The 26,330-nt window shown below is 36.1% G+C and overlaps 1 protein-coding gene across 4 annotated transcripts; it reads left to right on the forward strand.

The window, feature by feature from the left end:
• The first annotated feature begins 2,417 nt into the window (after positions 1 to 2,417).
• LOC122034984 (ATP-dependent Clp protease ATP-binding subunit CLPT2, chloroplastic-like) lies at positions 2,418 to 25,959 on the forward strand. 4 transcript variants are annotated; one of them, XM_042594339.1, is made up of 6 exons: positions 2,418 to 2,681; positions 2,746 to 2,781; positions 2,877 to 3,001; positions 10,074 to 10,253; positions 25,485 to 25,615; positions 25,690 to 25,959. In XM_042594339.1, the coding sequence occupies exons 1-6, from the start codon at positions 2,491 to 2,493 to the stop codon at positions 25,717 to 25,719; spliced, it is 693 nt and encodes a 230-aa protein (XP_042450273.1). In that variant the 5' UTR covers positions 2,418 to 2,490; the 3' UTR covers positions 25,720 to 25,959. The 4 variants fall into 4 exon arrangements, with proteins under 4 accessions (XP_042450273.1, XP_042450274.1, XP_042450275.1 ...); XM_042594340.1 differs by having other exon boundaries at positions 2,419 to 2,681; positions 25,488 to 25,615; XM_042594341.1 differs by having other exon boundaries at positions 2,420 to 2,681; positions 2,892 to 3,001.
• The last annotated feature ends 371 nt before the right edge of the window (positions 25,960 to 26,330 follow it).

Consider the following 26,330-nt stretch of genomic DNA (forward strand, 5'->3'; position numbering starts at 1 on the left):
CACTCGACGAGTGTGGGCCTTGGAGTAGGAGTCGACACAGGCTCCTAACCAAGTAAAAAGAACTTGTGTTAGCCTTGTTTCTTTTCGCTTATATTTTCCACTACGCTTAACTCTTTTCGACGAAAGCTTTCAAATCGATATTCACCCCCTCCCCCTCTATCAAAATTCACGATCCAACACTTGGACTTCGACTCACCAGTGCCCGGTCAACCTTGACCCACCTGAATTTCTACTGTTTGGCTTCACTCACCAAGATTTCTTCACTACCTAACTTCACTCACTAGGACTTTCCCACTTAGCTTCACCCACCAAAATTTCCATCTGCCTAGTTTCACTCACAAGGACTTCCCAACTGGCTGACTTCACTCACCAAGACTTTCTCACTATCTAGATTCACTCATTAGGGCTTTCCCACCTAGCTTCACTCGCCAGGGTTTCTATCTGCCTAATTTCACTCACTAGGACTTTTCTACCTGACTTCACTCAACAGGATTTCCATCTGCCTAGCTTCACTCACTAGGACTTCCAATTGCCTGACTTTACTCACCATGACTTTACAGTTGTCTAGCTTCACTTAGTAGAATTTTCATACCAAGCATCCGATGAACACTGACCCACCTGAATTTTCTTCTTCTACCAACCTTCTCATTGAACTTGCCCTTGCCTAACTCTAGTTAGGACTTTCCAGTCAAGTATTTAGTCAACATTGACCTACTTGACTCTTCTGATCAACCTTTGACCATCAGTCTCTCATATGGATAATTGTACCTATAATATCCATATATTGTCAAACATCGAAACTCAAACATCAAGGCTCAAACTTAAGCCAACTCAAGCTTAGTCAACTTGGTCAACCTTGACCCAAGGAAAATTACACAATACAAATGATTTTAGATTAACATGAAACTAGCTCTTATGTGTTCGTCTACTTCTTCTGATTATATCCATGCCCTCAAATATCAATTTGACCTAATATATTGAGAGAGAATAATTTTTTTAAATATAAATATATTTGAAAACTTTTAAACATCAAAATTTTGAGCAAATCAGTTAACTGATTTTTTAAATCAACCACTGATTTACTTTCCTTTTATCAAAGTTAATTTTAGGTAAAATCAGTTGATGGACTAAACGACCTTAGATTGACATGAAACTAGTTTTTATGTGTTTGACTAGTTCTCCTGATTATATCCATGCTCTTAAACGTTAATTTGACCTAATATATTAAGAGTAGTGATTTTTTGAACATAGATATATTTAAAAAATTTAATTCATGTTCAAAAAATAACTGCTCTTAATATATTGGGTCAAATTGGTATTTAATGTCATAAATATAATCAAGAGAAGTAGATAAACACATAAAAATTAGTTTCATGTCAATCTGAGGTCATTTGGTCTATCAGTCGATTTTTTCTAAAATTGGTTAATGAACCAAATGACATATGATTGTCATGAAAATAGTTCCTATGTATTTGTTTACCTCTCCTGATTATATTCATACACTCAAACGTTAATTTGACTCAATATATTGATGAATTATTTTTTAAACACGAATATATTTAAAAAATTTAATTTATGTTCAAAAAATTATTACTCTCAGTATATTGGGTCAAATTGATATTTAAGGACATATATATGATCAAGAGAACTAGCCAAATATATAAAATCTAGTTTCATATCAATCTGATGTCATTTAGTCCATTAATCGATTTGCCTAAAACTAGCTAATGGACTAAACGATCTCAGATTAACATGAAACTAGATCATATATGTTTGGCTAGTTCTCTTAATTATATCTATCTCCTCAAACATCAATTTGATTTAATATATTGAGAGTAATAATTTTTTGAACACGATTTTAATTTTTCAAACAATTTTTATATTAAAAAACCATTGTTATAATATATTGAGTCAAATTGACGTTTGAGGGTGTTTATATAACCAAGAGAACTAGCCGAACATATATGATCTAGTTTTATGTCAATTTAAGGTCGTTTGGTTCATCAACCATTTTTGGATAAAATCGATTAATAGACCAAATGACCTCGGATTGATATAAAACTAGTTCCTATATGTTCGTCTATCTTTTTTTACTATATATATATCCTCACATACTAATTTGACTCAATATATTCAAAGCCATTATTTTTTAAATATGAATTAAAATTTTCAAATATATTCGTGTTCAAAAAATCACTGTCTCAATATATTGAGTCAAATTGACAATTAACGGTATGCATATAATTAGTAGAATTAGCTAAATATATAATAACTAATTTTATATTAATTTGATGATATTTAATTTATTGTTCGATTTTACTTAAAATCGATTTTGATTAAAAAAATATAAATCAGTTAAAATTTAATTTAATTCGATTTTTATTGTCCCACAAATTACGAATATGCCACAACGCCATCGTCGTGTCAAAATTCCTTGCCCTTTGTGTCAGTAAACCTTTTCTAATTCCGTGTCCGTCGACGGCGAACGAAATGGCCGCCGGACTCCTCTCCATTCCCCAAATTCCCATGCCCGCTTCCACGCCGTCCAACCGCCCTACACGGCTCTCCGTCTCCGTTTCCGTCTCCGTCCTCCCCAACGCCTTCTTCATTTCCCCCATGCGGCCGCCTTTTCCGCTGTCGTCCCTCCGTTCCTCCGCCCTTGTCTTTGCTCTACCTACTGCGTAAGCTTACTTTTAGATCCCCAATCCACCTTTTTTTTTTGATTCGTTTCCATTTTTGGTTTAGGAAACCTGAAATGGCTGCTGCCGAGAAAATGCCCAAGTAAGCTATAGAACCCTCCTGCTCTTTCTTCTGTGCTTTCCTTTGGGTGATGAGGGTGGATTTGGTCTTGTTCTGATGAGGGTTAATGGCGGTAGTTGTGAATGGTGCAGATGGTCGCTGAGCGCCATAAAATCATTCGCCTTGGCAGAAGTGGAAGCGAGAAGGCTCAAATACCCTACAGCGGGAACGGAGGCCCTTCTTATGGGTATCTTGGTAGAGGGTCAGTTGGATTTCTTCTACACTGTTTATTATTTTTTATTCACCCAAATTTCTAGTTTAACTATTTTAGTTTCTTTACAATTGAGCTGATTGGACTAATAATTGTAGCACTCTTTCTGTCATTCTTTGATCAATGTTGTTTCCTTCTGGTTGCTTAACTTTAGAAAGCTTTCTATATGTGCCCTTGTTTATGATGGCCACTGCATTCTGTTGTGTTCGGGTGGTCTTGGATTCTAATCCCATGTAACATGTCTTATGTACACAATATGGGCCTTGTACCATAAAAGAAAAGAAAACATTGTTGAGATTAGAATATGGACGAATCTTCTACCATGTGGTGGAAATTTTCCTTTTGGAAGTCATTAGCTATTTCCTCAAGTATTAGTTGGCAATAGGAGATTGTTTACTATCCCAATCTTTGCTTATGTTTTACCATGTGTGAAATAAATCTAATACAACAACAACATGAAACTGGGGTCTTCAACTATTTGACGTAAGATGGATGTAATTATCACCATTGGCTATATGAAATACTATGTTTCCCATGTCAAGTGTTTTTGTTATTTGATCTGCCTTACCCCTTTCACCTTTATCAATGGAAAATAAAAATCATGAATATAACGTCGAAAAGAAGTTAAACTTCAATATAATAAGTATGCTCATGCATTTCACTGCATAGTTGATCATGCTACTTGATGATATTCTGAACTACATCTGGCCTTTTTATTGCTGTGCTATGGTTTAATTTCTGGTCGAACAAAAAATAGGTTAATATAATATTGTATCTATCTCATTGAATTGCCTTTTCAACCCCTTTTTTAGTTGTGTTATCATGTCTTACATGGCCCTAAGCAATATCTATCAATATGAACCTTTGGCTTCAACCTCCTAATGGAAAGTTCTATATGAGAATGTGGGAAAATATTATATTGTAATGTTTATTTTTTTTTAAATAAGTCTATTTAGAAAAATCCGTTAGAGTTTTTAAGGATTTTATTAGAAAAATTTATTAGTTTTGACGAATAAGTCGTGTTATCAATCTCTAAAAAATTGGTTAGGATCCCATATATTGAATAAATTTTTGAGTTAATACAATTTTCAATTTCAACATGGTATTAGTGTTATAGTCTCTTTTCTTTCTCTCCCCACCATTCTTATCTTTTAAAATCTCTTTCCTGTTATTTTTGCTAATTATAGGCTGTTTGTTTCCTCTTCTATTATAACTTTTTCTTTTTCCTTATGATGCCTTCAATCAAAACCCTAAATACCTTCATAGTTGGATTTCTATCAATCTTCATTGTGTTTTTTTTCCTATTATCAACCTTCACATCTGGATTCTTTTTACCAACCTTTATAGTAGGATTTTTCCCTTTATTTGACCTTCATTACCTATTTTTTTGTTTTATTAGTCTTCGTAGCTAGATTCCTTTTTTTCCCGCCTTCATAGTTAGATTTTTTTTTGTTACTTTGACCTTTATTGTTGATTTTTCCATGCACATAGTTGGATTTTTTTTTACTAGCTTTTATAGCAAGATATTGCTTTGATGCTCAACCTTCATTGCTGACTTTTTTCTATCTCTTAATGCTGACTTTTTTCTATCTCTTATCAATACTTCTGCAAGTTTGACTTATAAAATGAGAAGTTGTAGAAACAATTGCTATAACAAAGTCAAAGAAGGTCATTTTATCTCAACAATCTGGAGAATTACAAATATACTGATTGTAATAATTTATGGTGCACTTATTGTAAGAGGCATGTCGTACTTGTGAGGTGTTGGAAGTTTCATGGAAAACCACTCTGTCAAGAGTGGGGACATAAGGGAGAACAAATAAGGATAAATTGTCATCCTCTATTGGATACAGCTTTTTTCAACTCTTGGATCATGGATTCAAGAGCTACCGATCATATAACCCATTCATCAAGTGTCTTTTCGACGGACTCTCCATGCAATAAGAAAATAGCAATAGCTGATGGTTCTTTTACTATAGCAAGTGTAGGAGATGTTAAAATGACCTCATCATTAATCTTAAAAAATATTCTTCATGTCCCTAGATTGTCCACAAACCTTACCTCTATCCAAAAGGTTACTTGAGATTTCTGTTGTGCGTGATTTTTCATCATAGTTGTGTATTTCATAACAAGGATTCGGGGAAGATGATTGGACAAGCTAAAGAATGGAATGGACTCAACTATTTGAAATGTCCGGATTCAACTATGTTGAAATGTACCATAGACAAATTTCCTTCCATTTTAGTTTCAAAAATTTATTTATCTAATAATGATAAGATTTGACTTCACTACCACCGACTTTGACACCCATCTTTTAGAACCATTAATTTTTTTGAGAGTTTCCATTGTGAAATTGCTAAACACAGATGTGTGTCTTTTCTAGTAAGTGATAAAAGAGTTTTTTTTCCCTTTTATTTCATTCACAGTAATATTTGGGTTCCTTTTACTACTACTAATGTTTTGGGGCAAAATGGTTTGTCATTCATTGATGATTGTACTCATGTTACTTGGATTTTTACTTAAAAATAAATCTTGATGTTAGTAATATCCTGTCTTTTTTCCCATAATTAAAAACCAATTTAGGGTCACTATCAAATGGTTTAGAACATATAATGCTAGGGATTATTTCAATCAAGTCCTAACTTCTTATTTTAAAAAAGAAGGGATAGCACATGAGTCATCTTGTGTCAATACAACACAAAAAATGGAGTCAAAGGAAAAATGGTAATCTCTTATAGTTAAGCTGAGTCCTTTAATTCTAAAATGAAGTGCCTAAATCTTTTTTGGAGAAATAGTTCTTACAATTGGTTATCTTATAAATCGCTTGTCTTGTAAACTCTTGGGTTTAAGAGTCCAACAAGAATATTTTCAACATTCTATCCAAACATACACACTATAAATAATCTTGGATATTTCGGTGTGTGTTATTTGTTCTTGGGCATAATAACGTAGAGGTAAACTAGACCCAAGTGCATTAAAAAATGTGTATTTGTACATTATCTGAAACTCAAAAAAGCTACCAGTGTTATCATCATCCATCAAAAAAGATTTATGCGTTGGTCAATGTTACTTTAAATGAATAAGCATCTTACTTCACTAGACATTATCTTCAAGGGGAGAACTCTATACCGAAGGATGAGGACAAAAATTTCTTATTTGATTTGTCATTATTTTAAATGTCAAGTGAGTATCTAAGTTCATACCAAATTTTGTATTTGAATTTATATCAAATCCTAAATCCGAACCTGGATTAAATGCTATGTCTGAATCTGTGTCAAATCCTATGTCTGAACTTGTGCATGGAAATTCTGAAAATTCCTACTCTTATCGTTGAGAATGTGGAACTTGACAAGGTAGGCTCGAGGAATAAGATAGTTGTCCCTGAATTAATGCAAGTTTGAGAATCTAACACCGATTTTCATGAGTTAACAATTTCTTATTCTTCAGTACAAGTTGAAATTGAATTCCATGTAGGTGGCAGGACATAAATCTCCCCATTGCTAGCAGAAAAGGAACTAGAGAGTGCACGAAATGACCTTTATATCTTCTTGCTAATTCCCTATCTTATCAATAGATTTCATCATCATATAAAACCTTTTTGGATAACATGAACAACATTGTCATTGCTATCGCCTTATCTAAGGCATTATCCAATAAGAAATGAAAACAAGCCATGAATGCAGAAATTAAGGATTGCAGAAGAATAAAATGTGGGAATTGGTTATGTTACTAGAAGGAAAGAAACCTATGGGTGTAAATGAGTCTATATAGTGAAATATAGAGTAGATGGATCAATAGAGATGTATAAGGCAAGGCTAGTAGCCAAGGGCTATACTAAAATATGGAGAACTAGAGGAAGCAATTTATATGGAGGTCTCCAGGATATGGAAATAATTTGGATACTTATATTGTATCAAATTGAAGGAAATTTTATATGAACTTAAGTAATTACCACGAGCATGGATTGCCATATTAGACTTGCAAGAGTTATGATTGCCACAGTAGAGAAAACTAATGAGATCATACATTGTTTATTAAAGACTCTTCTTGAGGGGAGTAAAAGCAAGGTTTAAAATCTCGACCCGTGCTAGGGTTTCAGTCCTAAACCAGAACAATACAGTTTCGATATCGTATCATGCCGTGTCGATACGATTTTTGTATTTTTTTATTTATATATAGTAATTATTAGATAAATATGTTTATTGTGTATAATTTAAAAATAAGTTAATATATTGATTTTATATAAGTGCTCCATTATTGAACAACTTAATATTGTTAGAAAAATAATTAAATATAGTTTTCTTTAAAAAAATTTGATCTATCAATAACTCGAATTAAAATTGATACATCATAATCTGTTACCTTACTAATATTAAAAGGAGTGACATCAAATGGAAGCATTGATTCTGGTAACATTTTACTTAGGTAAACTCTATAGTTCTCCAATGCCTAAATTAAATAATCATAATTATATAAATTAATACAAAAGTGGGATAAACTTGGTTGTTGTACTACAAAGATGCTATTTTATATATAATAATTATATAAATTAAATATTTATTCATTTAATTAATTATTAATTTAAATAACATATATTTAAAATAGTAAAAAAATATTAGAATATTAATTAAACATTAAAATAGTAAAAAAATGTAAAATAATAAAAATATATCAGAATATAAATTTGATTTATTTTAATTTTTTTATATTTTTTAAAAATTGTTTAGGATTTTTTTTAAAGTTAAAATTTATTAATTTTTTAAAATTTCAAATATATTTTTTATATTTTATTGAGATAATTTAATTAGGGTTTATGAAAGTCTCTTCAAAATATTATACATAAGTGGGAATTGTTTGAATTATTTAAATCGTAATATTAATTTTGAACAATAAGTTTGGAGATGTCTCCGCGGACGAGGCATCCGGCGACGCTAGAGGCATCTGACGACGCCTCTGGCGGCACTGGAAGTGTCTGGCGACGCTTCTAGCTCTGCCAGAAGCGTCCCGCGACTAGGCGTCGCCAGAAGTGTTCAACGACACATCTGGACTCACTTGCTGCTCGCGACGTGCCGCGTGACGTGATGACGCACTCGAAATGGCTGCGCATACGGTGCTGATTTCGCTTCCCCGACAGAACAGTAAAAACCGTCCTTGCCGCTTGGCACGGAATGACATTTCAATCACTGAGTAAAAGTACTCTTAGTGTACGTTGATAATATAATAGTGACCAGAAATGATGATAAGGAAGGACAACTTTTAAGTTAGTGTTTTGGTGAAGGAGTTTAAAATCAAAGCATTAGGAAAATTAAAATACTTTTTTAGGATTGAGGTGACTCATTCTAAGCAAGACATTTTTACCTCCCATTAGAAATACGTTACACATCTTCTTAAAGAAACAAGTAAGACAACATGCAAACCAACAAGTACTCTAATATACCCAAATTTCAGACTTGGAATAACAAATTAAGATGGTGCAGTAGATAAGGGAATATACCAACATCTAGAAGGAAAACTTATTTATGAGTCTCATGCACAACCAGACATGCATACGCAGTCAGTGTGATTAGTTAATTCATGCATAATCCAAAAGAAGCTCATTTGCAAGCAGCTCACAGAGTATTATAATATTTCAAAGGAACATTAAGGAAGAGAATTCTGTTTAAATGGAGGTTTGGTGCTAGAGACATATACATATGTTGATTATCTTAGGTCAGTGGTTGACCTCCTGACAACCATTGAATATTCCACCTTTTCTTAGTGGTAACCTCGTGACATGGAGGAGCAATAGGATGTAGTGGCACGTTATAGTGCAGATGCAGAATTCTGAGCAATGGCTTAAAGTGTGTGAACTACTTTGGTTAAAGATCATCTTAGGAGACTTGAAGATTAAGTGGGATGGTTCAATGGGACTTTATTATGATAGTAAGTATGCAATTAACATAGCCCATAATTTGTGGACAACATGATCGAACAAAGCATTTTGAAATTGATATACTTCATTAAGGAGAAACTAGAAAGTGAGTTGTTTTGTACCTCTTACTTATCTACACATGGACATTGCAAATATACTTACTAAAGGTTAACTAGCTCAGTGTTTCAAAGTATTATATTCAAGCTAAGAATGATAAACATCTATCGACCAACTTGAGGGGGAGTGTGGTAAAATATATTTTGTTAATATTTTATAAATGTGTCTCAGATAACTCTGTTTAGAAAGTATTAGAAAAGTAGGTAAAAGTTTTTAGGGTTTTTATTAGAAAAGTCTTATTATTTTATGAAAATAAGTGTGACATCAATTTATAAAAAGGGTAAGGATCCCACGTATTGGACAAATATTTGAGTTAATATAATTTTCAATTTCAATAGTGGATAGAAAGCTATGATAATGAGATGGAGAGGTTCAAAATAAAATAGTAAAATGTTCACATTTGCAAATGCTTAGGAATTATGATTGATTCCAAAGATAAAATTTATGGTTCTTATGCCGTTTTTGAATCTCTATGCATGTTTAAGGTAGGCCTCTAGATTCCAAAATTTGGTATTACCTATAAGTAAGCTATCATTAATTCTTTTTACATTATTTTTCCATTTAGAGACTTTTTAGTAATCTTTTTCATAACTAACATTTTCTCACACCAGATTAAAATTCACATTTTATTGCCTTTGCCAATAAAGGGTGTTAAGCATAGTAAATCAGTGCAGGATGTTTCTTACTTTTAGCTTTAGATTGACAAACTGAATCAAAGTATTTCTTGCTATAAAACCTCTTTAAAAGTTGCATTCTTCAGCAAACTTCAGTGTTCTGGCATACTCCAGAAGCATTTGTTTATCTTCTAACATAATTTTGACATAACTCCTGCAACAAAATCACCAAGATATTCTATGATCTATAATGACAGAAAAGCTTGCAACTCAAGCTTCGAAAGGCACTTTTGTTCGAATTCTTGGCTTGACTTGCATGAACTGCCTTTGGATTGCATATGAGATTTATTAGCCTATTGCATTTAAAGACATAAGTTAAATCACAGTTATTCACTAAATAATGGCTTTTGGTGTTTGTCAGGAACAAACGATGCATCAAGGTTTTTACATGCAAATGGCATTACTCTTTTTAAAGTGCGAGAGGAAACTGTCAAGCTATTAGGCAAATCAGACCTTTTCTTTGTTAGCCCTGAGGAAATTCCCTTGACTGAATCAGCACAAAGAGCTCTTGATAAGGCCATCGATGAAAAATTGAAATCAGGTTAGTAGGTAACCATGATATTTTGGTGATGCCTAATTTTTTCTTATGCTCTATATTTTCTTGTGGTAGCTGTGTGAGCTACCTTCTTTTTCTATCTACCTGATCATGACCATAGCTTAAAATCAGAAACTGATTCTTATTTTGTAAGACCTAAATTTAGCTTAACTCAATTCCGCAAAACTTAATCATTTGATACCTTATGAAAGCTTGACCATTATCTCTAGAAAGTATGTTTATATTAAAAACTATTTGGATTAGACACTTTTAGATACTTTTCATAGTCCATTTTTTTTTGATAATAGTGTCTTGGCACAACGGTAAAGTTGTTGTCATGTGACCAAAAGGTCACGGGTTCGAATCCTGGAAACATCCTCTTGCAAAAAGCAGGTAAGGTTGCGTACAATGGATCCTTCCCCGGGACCCCGTATAGCGGGAGCTTCGTGCACCGAGCTGCCCAATAGTGTCTTGTGAAATTACTAATGTTTAAATTTTATAATAAATTCATGACGATTGGATCACAAGTACCTTTAATACTTTTGAATTGACTTGGAGACCACTTTAGCACCACTTACTATCATTCACTCTTTTAAACCCAAAACATATAGAACCAAAACCCATTCTTCTAGTCTACAAAACAACCTTCACTATAAGGAGTCATAGTAAATTTCTCATTTACCTTGATTAATTATCAAAACACAATTATAAGAATAATTTAACATGGGTTGACATCAGCATATCTCCATCAACAAAGAACTTCCAAGTCTATATAATATAAATCCAAAAGGAATGAAAACTTGACAAATTGAAGTTCACACTTCATCTTTGAACTTCCTCTCTTAACATCTTTGGAAAAACATCCCATCTAAGCTTTTTCTGAACATTCAAAATCTCTCTCGAGTGAGCAAACCATTTTTATCTATAAGACTCTTGGTCCCATACAACCTTTTCTTGCTCCCAAGGCATCTCTTAGACTCTAGAATGTTCCACTGACAAGAAATTCACAACTCTAGCAGTCACCTTTTGAAACCATGCTAAAAAAAAAGAGGCAGCCCGGTGCACGAAGCTCCCGCTATGTGGTGTCCCGGGAAAGGATCCATTACGCAGCCTTACCCTGCTTTTTGCAAGAGGTTGTTTCCGGGATTCGAACCCGTGACCTTTTGAAACCATGCTAAAAACAATAAAATAACCTAAAATAGGGTTTATTGGGCATTTAGGCTTATTGGACCAATATTATGCGAAATTCAACAATCTTCACCTCGGTGACATATCGTTTTGCGCATTGACTTGAAACTCCAAAGTGATGTTACAAAGGTGTCTTGTTTCTACTAGCCTTTTGTACATCGCACGTGTCAAAGTCATTTGGTCCATGTACCTAACTCCTTGGTTGAGCCCTTGTGCAGCCGATTTGGTTAGGGTTGTAAATAAACCGAACGTTCGTGAACAAGCTTAGTATTTGACTTGATAAGAGCTTGTTTATGTTTCTTCAATATATATAAGATCAATTAAATAAACAAGTTTGAATAGCTCGTTAAACTAAACGAGCAAGCTTGAACACATATGTGTTCAGCTCGTTAATGTTGGTGAACGATGTTCGTGAACAACGTTGGTGAATGATGTTTGTCAACAACGTTGGTGAACGATGTTCACGAATCATGTTAATTAATAAAATTCTTATCAATATACTAAATAAACAAAGAAACTTTTAAAATGAACATACAAGTTTGAATTATCAAGCTCAATAACCAATCAAACAAGCAAAAATTTCAAACAATCAAACAAGCTTGAATCTTGAACCAAGCTCGAGCCAAGCTTGAACCAAGCTCAAGTTCATAAAAAATTAACCAAGCCAAGCTTGAACAATCATTTCAATGACTTAGTTCATTTTAGGCTTGACTCGGTTACCTTATCAAGAAAGCTTGAACACCCGAAAGTTTGACTCAGCTGAGCTTGTTTACAACCCTAGATTTGGCCAATGGTGTTACTCGACCACAAAGAAGGATCTCTAAATTCCTTACACATGTCCCTGGGATATCCCTAGATGATATAAACTTTCTATAATTTATTGTCTTAGGAATTATATTACTAACCACACTTAAAACAACCATTAACTACTCTTTAGTTGTTCCTATTTAAATTCTAAGAGGTTTAGTCAAATCAAATCCTCTTTGTCTTTAAGAGAAAGGTCAACTACTCCAAGATTGATGTGCTCCTCCAAACAAACTGAGTTTGACCATACCAAGCCCTAAATTTCCACGTTGAGCCTTCTTCTAGACTCAGGATCCTAGTCACCACCATATCAAAATATAAAACAACTCACACCTAGAGGAAGTGTTTATTGCATGGACTGAGTCCAAATACCATGCTATAGAAGATGAGTGGTTGTTTTTCCTTTGACAATAAGAGCAACAACATTCTCAACCTTGATTATATACACACTACTTGAGTTTCTATTTTCTTCTCTGGGTAGTTTCATCTGATGGCTATATGCTTTGCATATATAGCTCTAAACATCTCTTGAAGATTTGGATTGTCAATCTAGATTTGCACTATTTGGATCCTCGCCTCACCTCCTAATGCGGGAGAATCTTTTAGCAGTAGGGAACTGGACTTGCCCGTGTCACTGGGCATTCTTGTGTCCCATTTCGGATGTTGGCGAGGGAGTCTCCAGCACGGGACAAGGTCTGCATGTTTTCACTAGCATGATCGTGGTGGCAGGCGAATGAGTTAGGTTTTGGGGCCCTGTTTTAGGGGCAGAAACGTCTATGAAAAGCCTTTTCAGATGCTTATATTTTATATTTGGGTTTATTTCGTCTTTTTCTGGGTTAGGTCTTTGAGACTATTTAAATCATTGCTTAGTTGGTTTTAGGTTACTTCTTAATAATAATATTTTTGGATGTGCCATTTCCTTTTCCTTATTCCCTGGTTTTCTAATGAATCAATGGGTTTTAGAAGATTGTTTCTAGTATTCATGTGCAAATCAACGAAATCCGCTACATTAGTTGGTATCAGAGCGAGGTGATCTTGTGGAATCATGCCGCCAAAAAGACTGCAACACGTCGATTACACTTTTGATCATGATATGGAGCAATAGGTTCGAGAGATTGTCGACGAACGATTAGAATTGTTTGTGGATCAGCTAATAGAGAGGATGACAACGTTGTTGGGAAACCAAAATAAAGGAAATTCGGTCCAATGCAATAACAATCATTAAGCAAACTCGAATGTGGAGGACGTTTATGAAAAGGACACCGAAGGTAGTGGTGAGGAAGATGATGAATCCAATGATGAAGATCGTGAGGAGCAACATATTAGGGCTTCTGTAGGGCTCGATCCAACTCTCAATGACGACGTGGAGGAGGATATCAATTTGGTCAGTAAGAATGAACTCAAGTTTTTCGAGACGCTTGTTAAGAACAAGAAGAATGACCTTGAGATCCTCTATAGCAATGCAAAGATCTATTCATTCGACGAGGAGGATGAAGTCCATGATGATGAGAGAGCAAAGCGGACTACTGTCAAAAAGGAGAGACCTTTGTACCTGAAGGATGTTAATGCTTGGCACTTGATCGAAGATGGGCCTGAATTTGAGGATGAGCCTTTAAAATACAACTCAAAGGTCTACAATGAAGGTATCAAGGCATTCTTGGAAGCAGAGAAGGCGTCTTTTGCTGCGGTAGACAGGATGATTTCGAGGAGGAAGTTGATTCAACGGCGTATGATAAGAAGATGAAAGAAAAGTTTGGAGATGATTATTATGATGCTAAGGATATCAATGATTTGGGACCCAGGAAGGAGGAGATCTAGAGAAACCGGATTTTGACAAGGAGGATGAATTGCTCGACCTTCCAAAGGGATGGGATGATGACGCAGCGGGCAGTGGAAAAGAGGGATTCGAGGCACTCAAGATTAGTTGTGATAATTCACTAGTTACTAAAGACTAGATTATGCTAGAATTGTTAAAAGGCAGAAATGGTTGACATCAAAACAACAAACAAGCTTTGTTATCCAAGCAAGAACATGACATTATACATCGTGTTTCTAGTATTGCATATGAGTGGACTTTGAATCCCATTCTTGAGCATGGTGTTGGCAAGTATAATAAGCTTAAGCTTAAAAATCAGAAGATTGGATCTTATGAGATATTGTAGAAGATCAATGATAATGTTTACCGGTTGTGGCTTCCTAGTCACTTGAAGACTTTCAATGTTTTTAATATGAAACATTCGATTCTTTTCTACGATGATTCTTCTGTTGATAATATGACTAGCAATTCGAGGGTGAATTTTCTCGAACCTGGGAAGAATGATGCGGGAGAAACTTTCACGGAACACGGCCTGCCCATGTTACTTGTTGGTGCAATCGTCTCTAGATTTTTGATGGTTTGGTTTGAACAATATGTTTAAGGGAATTTGGTCAAGGATGATAAAATAACTTGATCATGGTTAATCGAGTGAAGAGACCAAGCAAAGTCAAGGTTGACTAAAGCTTTGAAGTGATTGAGAAGTCCAAGTAGGACCAGATACTTGGTAGGTTGATGGAAGTTCTAGCGAGACTAGGAAGTCCTAGTTGTATAGTGAGTGAAAAAGTCCTATTGAGTGAAGTTAGTGGAAAAGTCCTAGTGAGTGAAGCTAGACAGTAGAGAAGTATTAGTGAGTGAAGCTAGACAACTGAAGTCCTGATTGGGAATTAGGCAGGAGGTAAGGCTTGGTTGGGAACCAAGCAAGAAAGTCATAGTTGGGAACTAGGTGAATCAAGTCCAAGTAGAGTCAGTTGGGATCTGATTGCTTGGCAGACAAATCCAAGTGGAGTGAAACTGATTACTTGGCAAACAAGTCTAAGTAGGTTAGCTAGGAACTGAGCACTTGGCAAAGAAAACCTAGTAGGTTAGGTAAACCAAGTACTAGATTTCTGCTTGTTTTGCTTATTGTTTGCTTGTTTATTTTGCAGGAAATAACAGTTGGACAAAGGCTCAGGCGCCAGTTGGGAACTAGTCTGGGTCACCAGACTCGGGATACAGTCGACCGGAAGGTAATACAATCAATCAGAAGTCAACCTGAGTCCAAATAAGTCAGGGGGGGATCGGAGGCTGTCTGGTCAATCTGAAGGTCAAAAACTTATCTCGAAGAGGATCAAGTTTGCAGCCACGTCGATATAGCTACCCAGTCGACCAAAGGGCCTCCAGTCGATAGGAGAAGTGCTGCTCGAGTTGTATAAAAGGGGAGTCGATGCGGCGTCTTTCAATAACTCTTGCAAATGTCCATTTTCGTGTTAGTGCTCAAAAAGTGATCCAAACTCCGCTCGTGTGGTAGGAGTGTTGCGCCACTTAGGGCTTTATATCCGATCCTACGAGTTTTGTTTTACTCTTTTTGTTATTATATTGCATGTTTTATTATTCATATTTGTGATTGAAATTTACAACTTGTAAGAGGTTTCTCTGCCTCCGGAAGAGTCCAAAAAGGAGAAAGATACTAGTGGATGACCGCTTTGTGCATAGCTACTGACCCTGGGGGGTTGCTACTAGCCCTGGGGGGTTGAGAACCAAGTAAAAAAATTTAGTTTCTTTTTCTTATTGTTTTTATTGTTATTATTCTGTTGCGTTTCTAACGTCTCTAATAAAAAAGAAAAGAATGATGAAAACGACAATTACACTATTCACTCCCCCCCTCTAGCATCGGACAAGGTCCTACATTGCTAGGTATAGTCGCGTCCCATTCCGGATGTTGGTGAGGAATTCTCAGAACACAATCTACCTGTGTTCCCTATCACGATCGTGGTGCCATGCGGACGATATAGGTTTTGGGGCCTTGTTTTAGGGGCAGAAACATCAATAAAAGCCTTTTCGGTTTATATTTGGGTTTAGGTTTTTTAGACTATTTAAATCATTGCTTAATTGGTTTTAGGCTACCTAATCAATAATATTTTTGTGTTGTTTTCTTTTCCTTATTCCTTGATATTCTAACGAATCAACAACAGGTTTTAGAAGATTACTTTCAATATTCATGCGCGAATCAATAAAATTAATAGCTTCTGCTACATCATCCCCCCTTTAATTATTTCTTCCTATCTGTACCGTGAAAAATGTGGATAGAATTGATATTACTTGAAAATTATATTACATTCAGAATGGGAACACCCATTATATACAACATTATAATAGAAGAGAGAATAGGAAACTAATTATTCCGTATATAAAAAATTAATATCTTTCTAACTAAATCATTTGATTTCCTACTTTGTGCTCACATCTGTTTTATTTCTGTATTCACAGCTGTTTGACACAGCTATACAAGCTGTGAAATTCTGTGAAATCTGTACAGGCTATGACAGCAGGCTATGACAACTGTTTGACACTCCCCCTCAAGTTGAGGAATAGATGTTTTCCATTCCAGTTTGATTATGAGATCGTGAAATCTAGAACTGTTCAGTCCCTTTATTAACACATAAGTCAATTGTAATTCTGACGGAACATATGACATACACACTAATCCTTCTTCCAATTTTTCCTTGATAAAATGTCTATCAATTTCAATATGTTTAGTCCTATCATGTTGAATAGGATTATGAGCAATATTTATAGTTGACTTATTGCTACAATAGAGTTTCATGGGGTATTCCCATTTGATTTTCAAATCATCCAGAATAATTTTCAACCAGAGTAGTTCATATAATCTTTGAGCAATGACTCTAAATTCTGATTATGCGGATGATCTTGCCACCACATTTTGCTTCTTGCTTCTCACCACCAAGAAAAGTACAATATCCTGTAGTTGATCTTCTATTCACTAGAGAACTTGTATAGTTTGCACCTGTGTAAGCTTCTAAAGCTAGTGTCTCATTTCTTTTGAACAAAATTCCCTTTCCCGGAGTGCCTTTCATGTAATGTAATACTCAGTAAGTAGCTTGAAGGTGAGATTATCTTGGATCATGCATGAATTGACTGATTATACTCACAACATATCAAATGTCTGTACGAGTGTGAGCAAGGTATATGAGCCTACCAACCAACCTCTGATACATTCTTTTGTCAACAGTTGGTTCTGCCTTAGCTTCTCCTATCTTGTGATTTGGATCCATTGAATTAGAAATCAGTATACATCTAATCTTCCCTGTTTCAGCTAATAAATCAGTAACATAATACTTCTGTTGAGAAATAAAAATTTCTTTGGTACAGTATGCTACCTCAATACCAACGAAGCACTTCTGTTTGCCCAGTTCCTTTATTTCAAACTCCTTTATTAGTTGCTGCTTTAGATAATGTTTTTTTCCTTTTCATGATTTCCAGTCACAATGATATCATCTACATAGACTAGGAGAGCAGTAATCTTCCTTCTTAACAAAAAGAATATGATCCTCTTGGCTTTGGTTATACCCAGATTTCTTCATGACTTTTGTAAATCTTCCAAACCATGCCCTATGAGATTATTTTAGACCATAAAGAGCCTTCCTCAGTTTACATACTCTATTACCCGTATCGCCTTTAAATCATGGTGGGAGGTTCATATAAATTTTTTATCTAAATCTCCATGAAGAAATGCATTCTTCAGTCTTCACATCACGCTGTAGGAGTTGCCAGTTGAAGTGTGCAACTCAAGTAGAACTCTGACATTATTCATTTTTACAACTAGAGCAAAGGTCTCCTGATAATCTATCCTATAAGTCTGAGTATAATCATTTGCCACTAACCTAACTTTATATCTTTCAAGAGATCCATTTACTTTGTATTTTAATGTGAAAATCCACTTACAATCAACAATGTTCTTCCCCTTTGGCTTCTCAACAACCTCTCATGTCTTATTCTTTTCTAATGCATCCATTTCCTCCCTTATGACATCCCTCTATTCCCTTTTTGACAATGCCTCAGAAACAGTTTTGGGAATAGTCATGGTATTTAGACTCACAATGAATCTTTTGTGGGTTGGTGATAAATGTTTAAGAGAAACATAGTGAGATAGAGGATAGAGAGGGTGTTTGGTGCATTCTCTATAACCTTTTCTAACAGTAATGGGAAAGTTAAGGCTATCTATTATGTCAGTGGATAATTCAGTAGATGATTGTAAAGGTGGGTCAGAACTTACCATTATCCCAGCATCAGGGTCGGAGGTTTGTGGTTGAGGTTCGTAGACTTGTACCGCTTCTGGAGCGGCTTTTCTCCTTGAATACACTTGAGGGATACTTGAGTATCACTAGGAGGAGACTCACTAGATGGAATAGAAGGTGATTCGATACAAACTTGAGTAGGAGGAAGATCAAGAGCGTTAATGAGTTCAAATGACTCACAACTACTATCTTTTGTCATTAAAATCTCCCCTCGAGGATATGACTTGGAGAAGAACGGGGCATGTTCAAAGAAGGTAACATCAGCCGAGATGTAAAACTTTTGAGATGAAGGGTGATAACACTTGTACCCTTTTTGAGTGAATGAATATCCAAGGAAGACACATTTTGTGGCACGAGGATCTAGTTTACCTCAAAGTGGACTGTGGATATGGACAAAAGTAGTGCACCCAAAATCCTAGGAGTCCATTTGTGGTTCGGAAATGAGGATAAAACTTATTAAGGAGTTGCATGAGACTCTTGTTATCTAGGACATGTGAAGAAAGTCTGTTTATCATGTATGTGACATTAAAGATAACCTCTCCCTAGTAGAATTTAGGGACATTGTTGTGGAAAAGAATAGCACGCGTTGTGTTGAGTAAGTGTCCATTTTTTCCTTTCTACTATTCTATTTTTCCTCTAGCGTTATCAGTTCTAACGCTTTTGATTTTCACTCCAAATTGATTTTGAATCATTGAGTGAAAATTAGGAAAAATACTATTGACATCATATTTTTGTTTGAGGAGAAACACCCATGTAACCTTAGTGCAATCATCAATTAAGGAGACAAACCATCAAGCCCCAAAAACATTGGGAATATTAGAAGAACCCCATATGTCACTATGAATTAAATGAAAGGGAGTAGAACTTCTTTTATTGCTAATAGGAAAGGGTACACGAGAATGATTTTCCAATTTGCAAACATCACATTGAAATTCAGAACATCTAATCCTTGAAAAAGATGAGGAAACATGATCTTTAAAACTCTAAAAGAGAGATGACCAAGACATTTGTGATGCAACCAAATATTGTCCTTATTGAAAGAACTGTGAAAGGACAAAGACAAATTATTTTTCTTAGTGGATTTAAGGTAGTAAAGACCACTATGTTCCTTAGCAAGTCCAGTCCTCCTCCCTGAGTCCTGGTCCTAGGAAACACAATAAGAAGGAAAAAAAATGGCATGATAGTGAAGTTCAGTAGTTAATTTTTGAACGAAAACAAGGTTGGCAGACAGTTTTGGTACATGGAGGGCGTTTTTGAGGATAAGGTTAGGAGTAAGTTGAACATTTTCAAAACTAGCAATAGTGACTAAAGATTCATTGGCTACTATAATTTTTCTATTACTTGGGCTGGGGTTATTAGTGTGAAAATTTTGAGAATTGGGGATCATGTGGTCTATAGCACCGGAGTCTATTATCCATGAGTTATTAAACAAATTGTTTGAGGTATTCATATAAGAAGAGTGAGGGGGTACCTGAGAGTGTCAAAGAGCATGCGCCAAATAGTTTATCGAGAGAACCCAACAATCCTCGAAGTTTCTCAATTTCTACACTGTTGAATCTGCCAAGGATTGAGTTGTCTTCAATATGGGATTGCACGATCAGGTGTGCTTGAGATTTGTGTTGCCCCCCACGACTTCCCCATTCTCGATTTGGTGGTTTACCATGTAGTTTCCAACATGTCTCTTTGATGTGGCGAGGTTTCTTATAGTAGTTGCACCAAAGATGGACTTTATTGTCTTTAATCAGAGGCACACCATACTTATCTTTCTCCTGTGAGTCAGAACTGATCCAGCCATGGGTTGGGGCTCAAGCATCACACTTCGTCGATTTTCCTCAGCCTGGAGTAGAGAGATCACCTCTGCTTGGGATGGCATGTAGTCTTTGCCAATGATTTGGATCCAGACCTGATCAAATTCAGGATTTAAGCTGGCTAAAAAATCATATACACACTCATTGTCAATATAATTCTTTAAAACAGCAACATTTGAAGCACATTGCATCTCAATTACTTAGTAGTAATCGAGTTCTTGCCATAAATTTTGCAAAACCATGGAATATTCAGTGACCGATTTATCTCTCTGCTTAGTAGCACATGCTTTGACTTTGAGTTCATAAACTTGGGCAGTGTTACGGGCTTTTAAGTAAGTGCGGGTAATGCAGTCCTAAATTTCATGAGCAGTAGAGAGAAACATGCATGTATCACTGATGGATGGTTCCATGGAATTCCATAACTAAGACATAATCATAGAGTCTTTTTCATCCCATGCCTCAAAAACTGGATCAGTCGTGGTAGGTCCTGTCCCAAGGATATGGCTAAGTTTCCCTTTGCCTTTGAGGTACATACGAACAACCTGAGACCATTTCAAGTAGTTCTTCCCGTTGAGTTGATTGGAACCCCGAATATTCTGCAAATCACTAATTTTCTGGGCTAAACTATCGTCATCAAACACAATAGATTGACTAGGGTTGTTTGAAATGGTTGTTTGAGAATCAGCCATGATGAATAAATGTGGAAAAGAGAATTAGCAATGAATGCTAAAACTCTGATACCATGTGAAAAATATGGATAGAATTGATATTACTTGAAAATTATATTACATTCAGAATAGGAATACCCATTATATACAACATTACAATATAAGAGAGAGTAGAAAACTAATTATTCTGTATATATGAAATTAATATCTTTCCAACTAAATTCCTTGATTTTTTTACTTTATGCTCACAGCTGTTTTATTTCTGTACAAGCTGTGAAATCTATTCACAGTTGTTTGACATAACTATACAAGCTGTGAAATCTGTTCACAGCTTGACAAATCTGTACAGGTTGTGACAGCTGTTTGACACTTACTCTAACTAGTGTAGTAACTTTGATATGAAATGATAATTTTTCTACTTCTAGGTATATGTCTCTTAATGAAATTGTATTGTATTTTTCACAAATTTACAATAAGTTTATGCTTTATGATATTGGAATCATAATGCTTGAAACATTATTTTAATATTATATATTTAAAACTAATAGTTTTAATAAATTATATCAAATATATTTCTAAATTATTCTTACTAAATTGGAGGATCTTACAATCCTATGCCTTGGCCATACAATCCGAACCTATGGATCTCTTCCTGTTCCTTAATAAGATCTTGATCTTCCTGTTCCTTAGTAAGATCTTGATTAGTCTGTTATATTCTAAAATGGATTTAGTTTATGACATTGGTTTTCATATAACATGTCTTCAATCTTCACATAACACCTTGTTGTCATATTGGCCACAGTAGCAATTGTCCTACTTGTAAGGCATAATCTGATGGGATTAACTACTCTTGCTTCTATCATATCCTAGTCCCCAGGGCGTAGCACAACTGGGGATGTATAGTTTCGTGGCCGAAAGATCTAGGGTTCGATCCTCGGAGTGTCATTGCCTGGGGTTAGCGTTCCGGCTATGCGCTTTCAGCTGTGTACCTGCATTTACCTCCCTCCATATCCGTGGGATCGGCTCTAGGGGGGGCCGCTGATGTGGCGGTTCCACATTTTTTTTTTAGTCGCTCTTTTTAATATCTAATGATTTGCGCTTCTCTCTACTGGGTAGAGTATCTCATGACCTTGCTGCATCAAAGATTTTGTTATCCTCAATTGTTACAAAGTGGAAGTGGACCTCCTATTGAGCTTTTGAATAGAGAAAATCGTAATGCTCTCCAACTGCCCCACCCATTACCAATCCCTAAATTCTCTACTCCAATATTGACAATTTCGACTCATATACCATTTGTTACTATCACGTATGACTTTGACGACCACTCTACTCCACTTGCTAGAATTCATTGACTAAAATCATGCACTTGTAGATATGAAATTAGTGTCTCTAGAATGTGGAATCATTTCCATCAATATCAAGGTAGAAGTTTTGTTTACCTATGTGCATTAACACAAATCATTTTTTTTTGTTAATCTAGGTATCGAGGCCTTGGGTCTGACTAATTTTGGAGGTGGACAACCTTCCTCCTGTTCACCCATTGGGTAAATCCAGAAGCGTGAGCGGTTCCTGATGTGGCGGCCAACATCATCAGTAGTTCTCACACCGCGGACATATGATATGCCTTGGGAGAGAATTGAATCCTCGTTGCATGGGTTAACCACTGTGCCTATTATCGTTGTGCTGTGTCCGCAAGTGCACAATTATCGTCAAGTAATAAAAATATCGATCCCACAAAGATTGTTGACTAAGCACTAGTTGATTTTACATTGTGAATTATCTAGACAATCGTACAATGGATCCTTTCTCGGGACCCGTATGGCGGGAGGTTCATGCATTGGACTGTCTTTTTTTTAATTATCTAGACAATCGAAAGGTGGTTCACGAATGCTTGAGAGAGATTGAGAGAAGAGAGAGAAAGAAAAAAGAGAGTAGAGAGAGGGAGCGTAAATGAGTGAAGGTGAGGTTGGATTTGAGGGTGAGAGATGCTAGGAGTTCGGTTTCATGCTAATGTCCCTATGCATTCATCTCCTTACCTTCATGCCTACACTCTTGTAGGGTTTCTAACTAACTCGGCACATCCTAGCATGCCCTCCCCCATGCCCTGACTACTGCATTAATGGCTAGTAGCTACCCGTGATTTACTTCCTCCGTGTTGGTCTAGGGATGGGTTGGCGGGGGCATCGCCTTTTGCCACATTGTAGGGTTTCTAACTAAAGTCCGATACAACCCCGCGAAGATTGCATCGGAGAGTTTACCCAAGTTCTAACGCTATTAAGTAAAGAAGCAACTCTAGAAGTCCGGTTAAAGGCCCCAGTAATACAATTCTATTTACTTCCCAATGGTAGATTAATATAACTGAGTAGAAGATGTAACCTAGAAAGTCCGGTTAAAGTGCTATCCTCTGTCAAAGGCCTCCAGTCATACAAATTTAGATTAGACAAGTCACTTCCTAATATTAATTTGGGAGAAATCCTCTAAATTCTAATTAGCTTCTTTTGTAGGGAATTGCTCTCTGTTTCAAGGACGATACCCTAGAGAGTAAGGGATGCTCTTTGTCATAGGGTTCTCGGTTAAACAAACCAAAGTATCCCTTCTACACGGTGACTAAAATTCTACATTTAAATGTATTAATTTCACGCATATTTCGTCAAACACATATAAGACATAGCATATAAGAACAAGTCCATAAAACATATCATTGCACAAGAAAATGTCTAAATATATAGTTCATACATCAACAACGCATTACAATTACTTCATACATCCTAGATATGGAGATCTACTCCATTGCGTAGGAAATACAATCAAAAGACAAGAAATTCTACAATCCAAAACACGAGATAGAGAAGAGAGGAATGCTTATCTATGCGTCACCGGTCTTCTTGGATGGTATCTTAGCTCCAGAGGTGGACAAATCGTCAAAATCAGTTGGAGATGGAGGCTCGGGAACCCTAGATTAGAACATAAGATGAGTTAAAAAGGGAGGGAGGGGGTAAGTCCCTTTTATAGGCGGGGGCACAACCCCTATCGAGTCACGACCGTGCCCCTGGGCACGGCCAGGGCGTGTGTTGCCCTTGGATGGGGAGGCACGGTCGTGCCTCAAGGCATGACCCCGATCTGGTTCTTCTCTAGATCTTTGGCATGGCCTGCCCTGGTTGGGCTCTGGAAGGGGGGGGGCACAATCGTGTGGTTTCACATGACCACCTCCTAGACAGTTGTTGGTGGAGGCATGACCTGTTCCTGGTTCTTCTCTGGAGAGAAGGCATGATTGTGTGCGTTAGTGTAGTCTGCTCCTGGGAAGACACACGGCCGTGCTTCATGACCCTGGTGAAAGACATGACTGTCTCATGGCCTTGGTAAAAGACATGGCCATGTCTCATGTTCCTGGTGAAATAGGCATGCCCTGGTAAAAGACATGACTGTGTCTCATGGCCATGTGAAGTAAACATGGCCCTGTGAAGTAGACATGACCCTGCCTCATGGCTTTGGGGAGTAGACATGACCTAGCCTGACCCTGCCTTATGGTCTTGGGAAGTAGACATGGCCCTGGCATGCCCCTGCCTCATGGCCTGGGAAGTAGACATGACCCTGGCTTGACTCGGCCTCATGGCCCTGGGAAGTAGACATGACCCTGGCATTATCCTGCTTCATGACCTTGGGAAGTAGACATGACCCTGGGAAGTATACATGACCATGCTTTGCTGAATTCTATTCCAAACTTGCTCCATGCTCCATCTTTGCTTCGAAATGAATGCGCCCGGTCAATGAAAATAAGGAAAGATCAGATCTTCGAACAAATAGAATGGAAGTATGACATAATAATGAAATAAGGTGCAATAAAAATAGATTATATTCATGAAATACAAGTGAATATGCGTCAAATATCTAAAAACATATATAACCTACGTACATCACGGTTACAATGAATTCAAAATTCCACTCCTACAAGAGATTTCTCCATCCTTCTTAAGTCTTATAATTCCAAGTGTATAATATGAGAATAAAAGTACAACGACAATGGAATAAATCAATGTCAACACCTTGTACGAGATACTTCAATCCTTCTTCGACTAATGTCTCAACCTGTAAAGAATCGAAGTCTAATAAAGAGCAAAAGTGCAATGAAAACTGAATAAAATGAGGTTGCACCTATATAATTTAAATCTATATAATACAAAAATAATGAAAAACTAGATAAATCGTTGTTCACAGCTTGTACAAAAAGACCTTTCAATCCTGCTTTTATCTAACATTGAGGAGAAAAGTGTAAAATCTTACCTTTATCACTCTTTCTACACCAAAAAAAGCTTTGCACAAGAAAAGAAGCCTGTTCTCTACAAGTTCCTTAGTCTCCAATGGTCTTGGCATTCTCCTTGATGCATCTTATAGGCTCTAGAATGTTCCACTTGTGAGAAATTTCTTTCTTTAGTCATCATCATGTGAAACCACATTGGAATTATCATTAAAAAAATTTCAAAATTAGAATTTATTGGACACTTGGATTATAGCCTTATTTATCAGGTGCAATATGTTGCTGCCCAACAATTACGAATTGTGGGTTTCAAATTGTTAATATTTTTCTCTTTTTAAAGTTTGTTTTCCACTAATTTTAAGTCTCATCAGCCTTGGTTGATTGGTCTTTGTTGTGTTGGTAGTAGGTGAGGAAGGAGAGACAACCACGATCCATATGCTTCTTGGTATTTGGTCTGAGAAAGAAGAACCGGGTTATAAGATTTTGGCCTCTCTAGGCTTTAACGATCATAAGGCTAGTGAGCTGGCTAAGGTGGTAAGTGTTTCTAGCCTTTCCTTGACGGAAACGTACTTGTCAATTTGATCTTAACAAGACTTCGTTCACTTCAGGCCAATAGTGGCACTGTTACAATGACGTGAGCGGATGGATGTCATGGAATTTTTCAGAACTAGCCAAGTTCTTTGCAATATATGATAATATGGCCTTCTAGCAAAATACTGTCAGCTCATAGACTTACAAGTTCTGTATCTTCACTTATCTCAGTGTTGTTGTAATTGATAACTCTCTGGTGACCCATTACAAGTTCTTCATTCATAGACTTTATTTGAATTGTGTAGTAAAGTTATTCAAAATATCATCCAAGTATACATTTCTTGGCATGTTAAATTTATCAGTAGATTTTTAATATAGTTCCTACAACATCATCAGATTATATATAAAAGAGCATCCTCCCTCATTCACCATAAACATAGCCTTGTAGCAACCTACATTCATAGTTCACGGACTTACAATTTCAGTATCTTCAAGTGCAACTCTTGTGATCCATGTGTAGGTAAGGGAAACTTTATTTGAAGTGGGTTGTGAAGTTATTCAAATACGTCTGAGTATGCATTTCTTGGCAAGTTAATGACTTTAATTGAATTTATAATAATTATATGTGCACACTTAAAAATTCATAAGCGTGTTTTTTTTTTCTTCCCTTTATTCCATGATAATATTATATTGATTTTCATGGCTAACCGCAGGTACT

The sequence above is a fragment of the Zingiber officinale genome, chromosome 11B, assembly GCF_018446385.1.
Source record: "Zingiber officinale cultivar Zhangliang chromosome 11B, Zo_v1.1, whole genome shotgun sequence".
In the NCBI taxonomy this organism is placed as follows: Eukaryota; Viridiplantae; Streptophyta; class Magnoliopsida; order Zingiberales; family Zingiberaceae; genus Zingiber; species Zingiber officinale.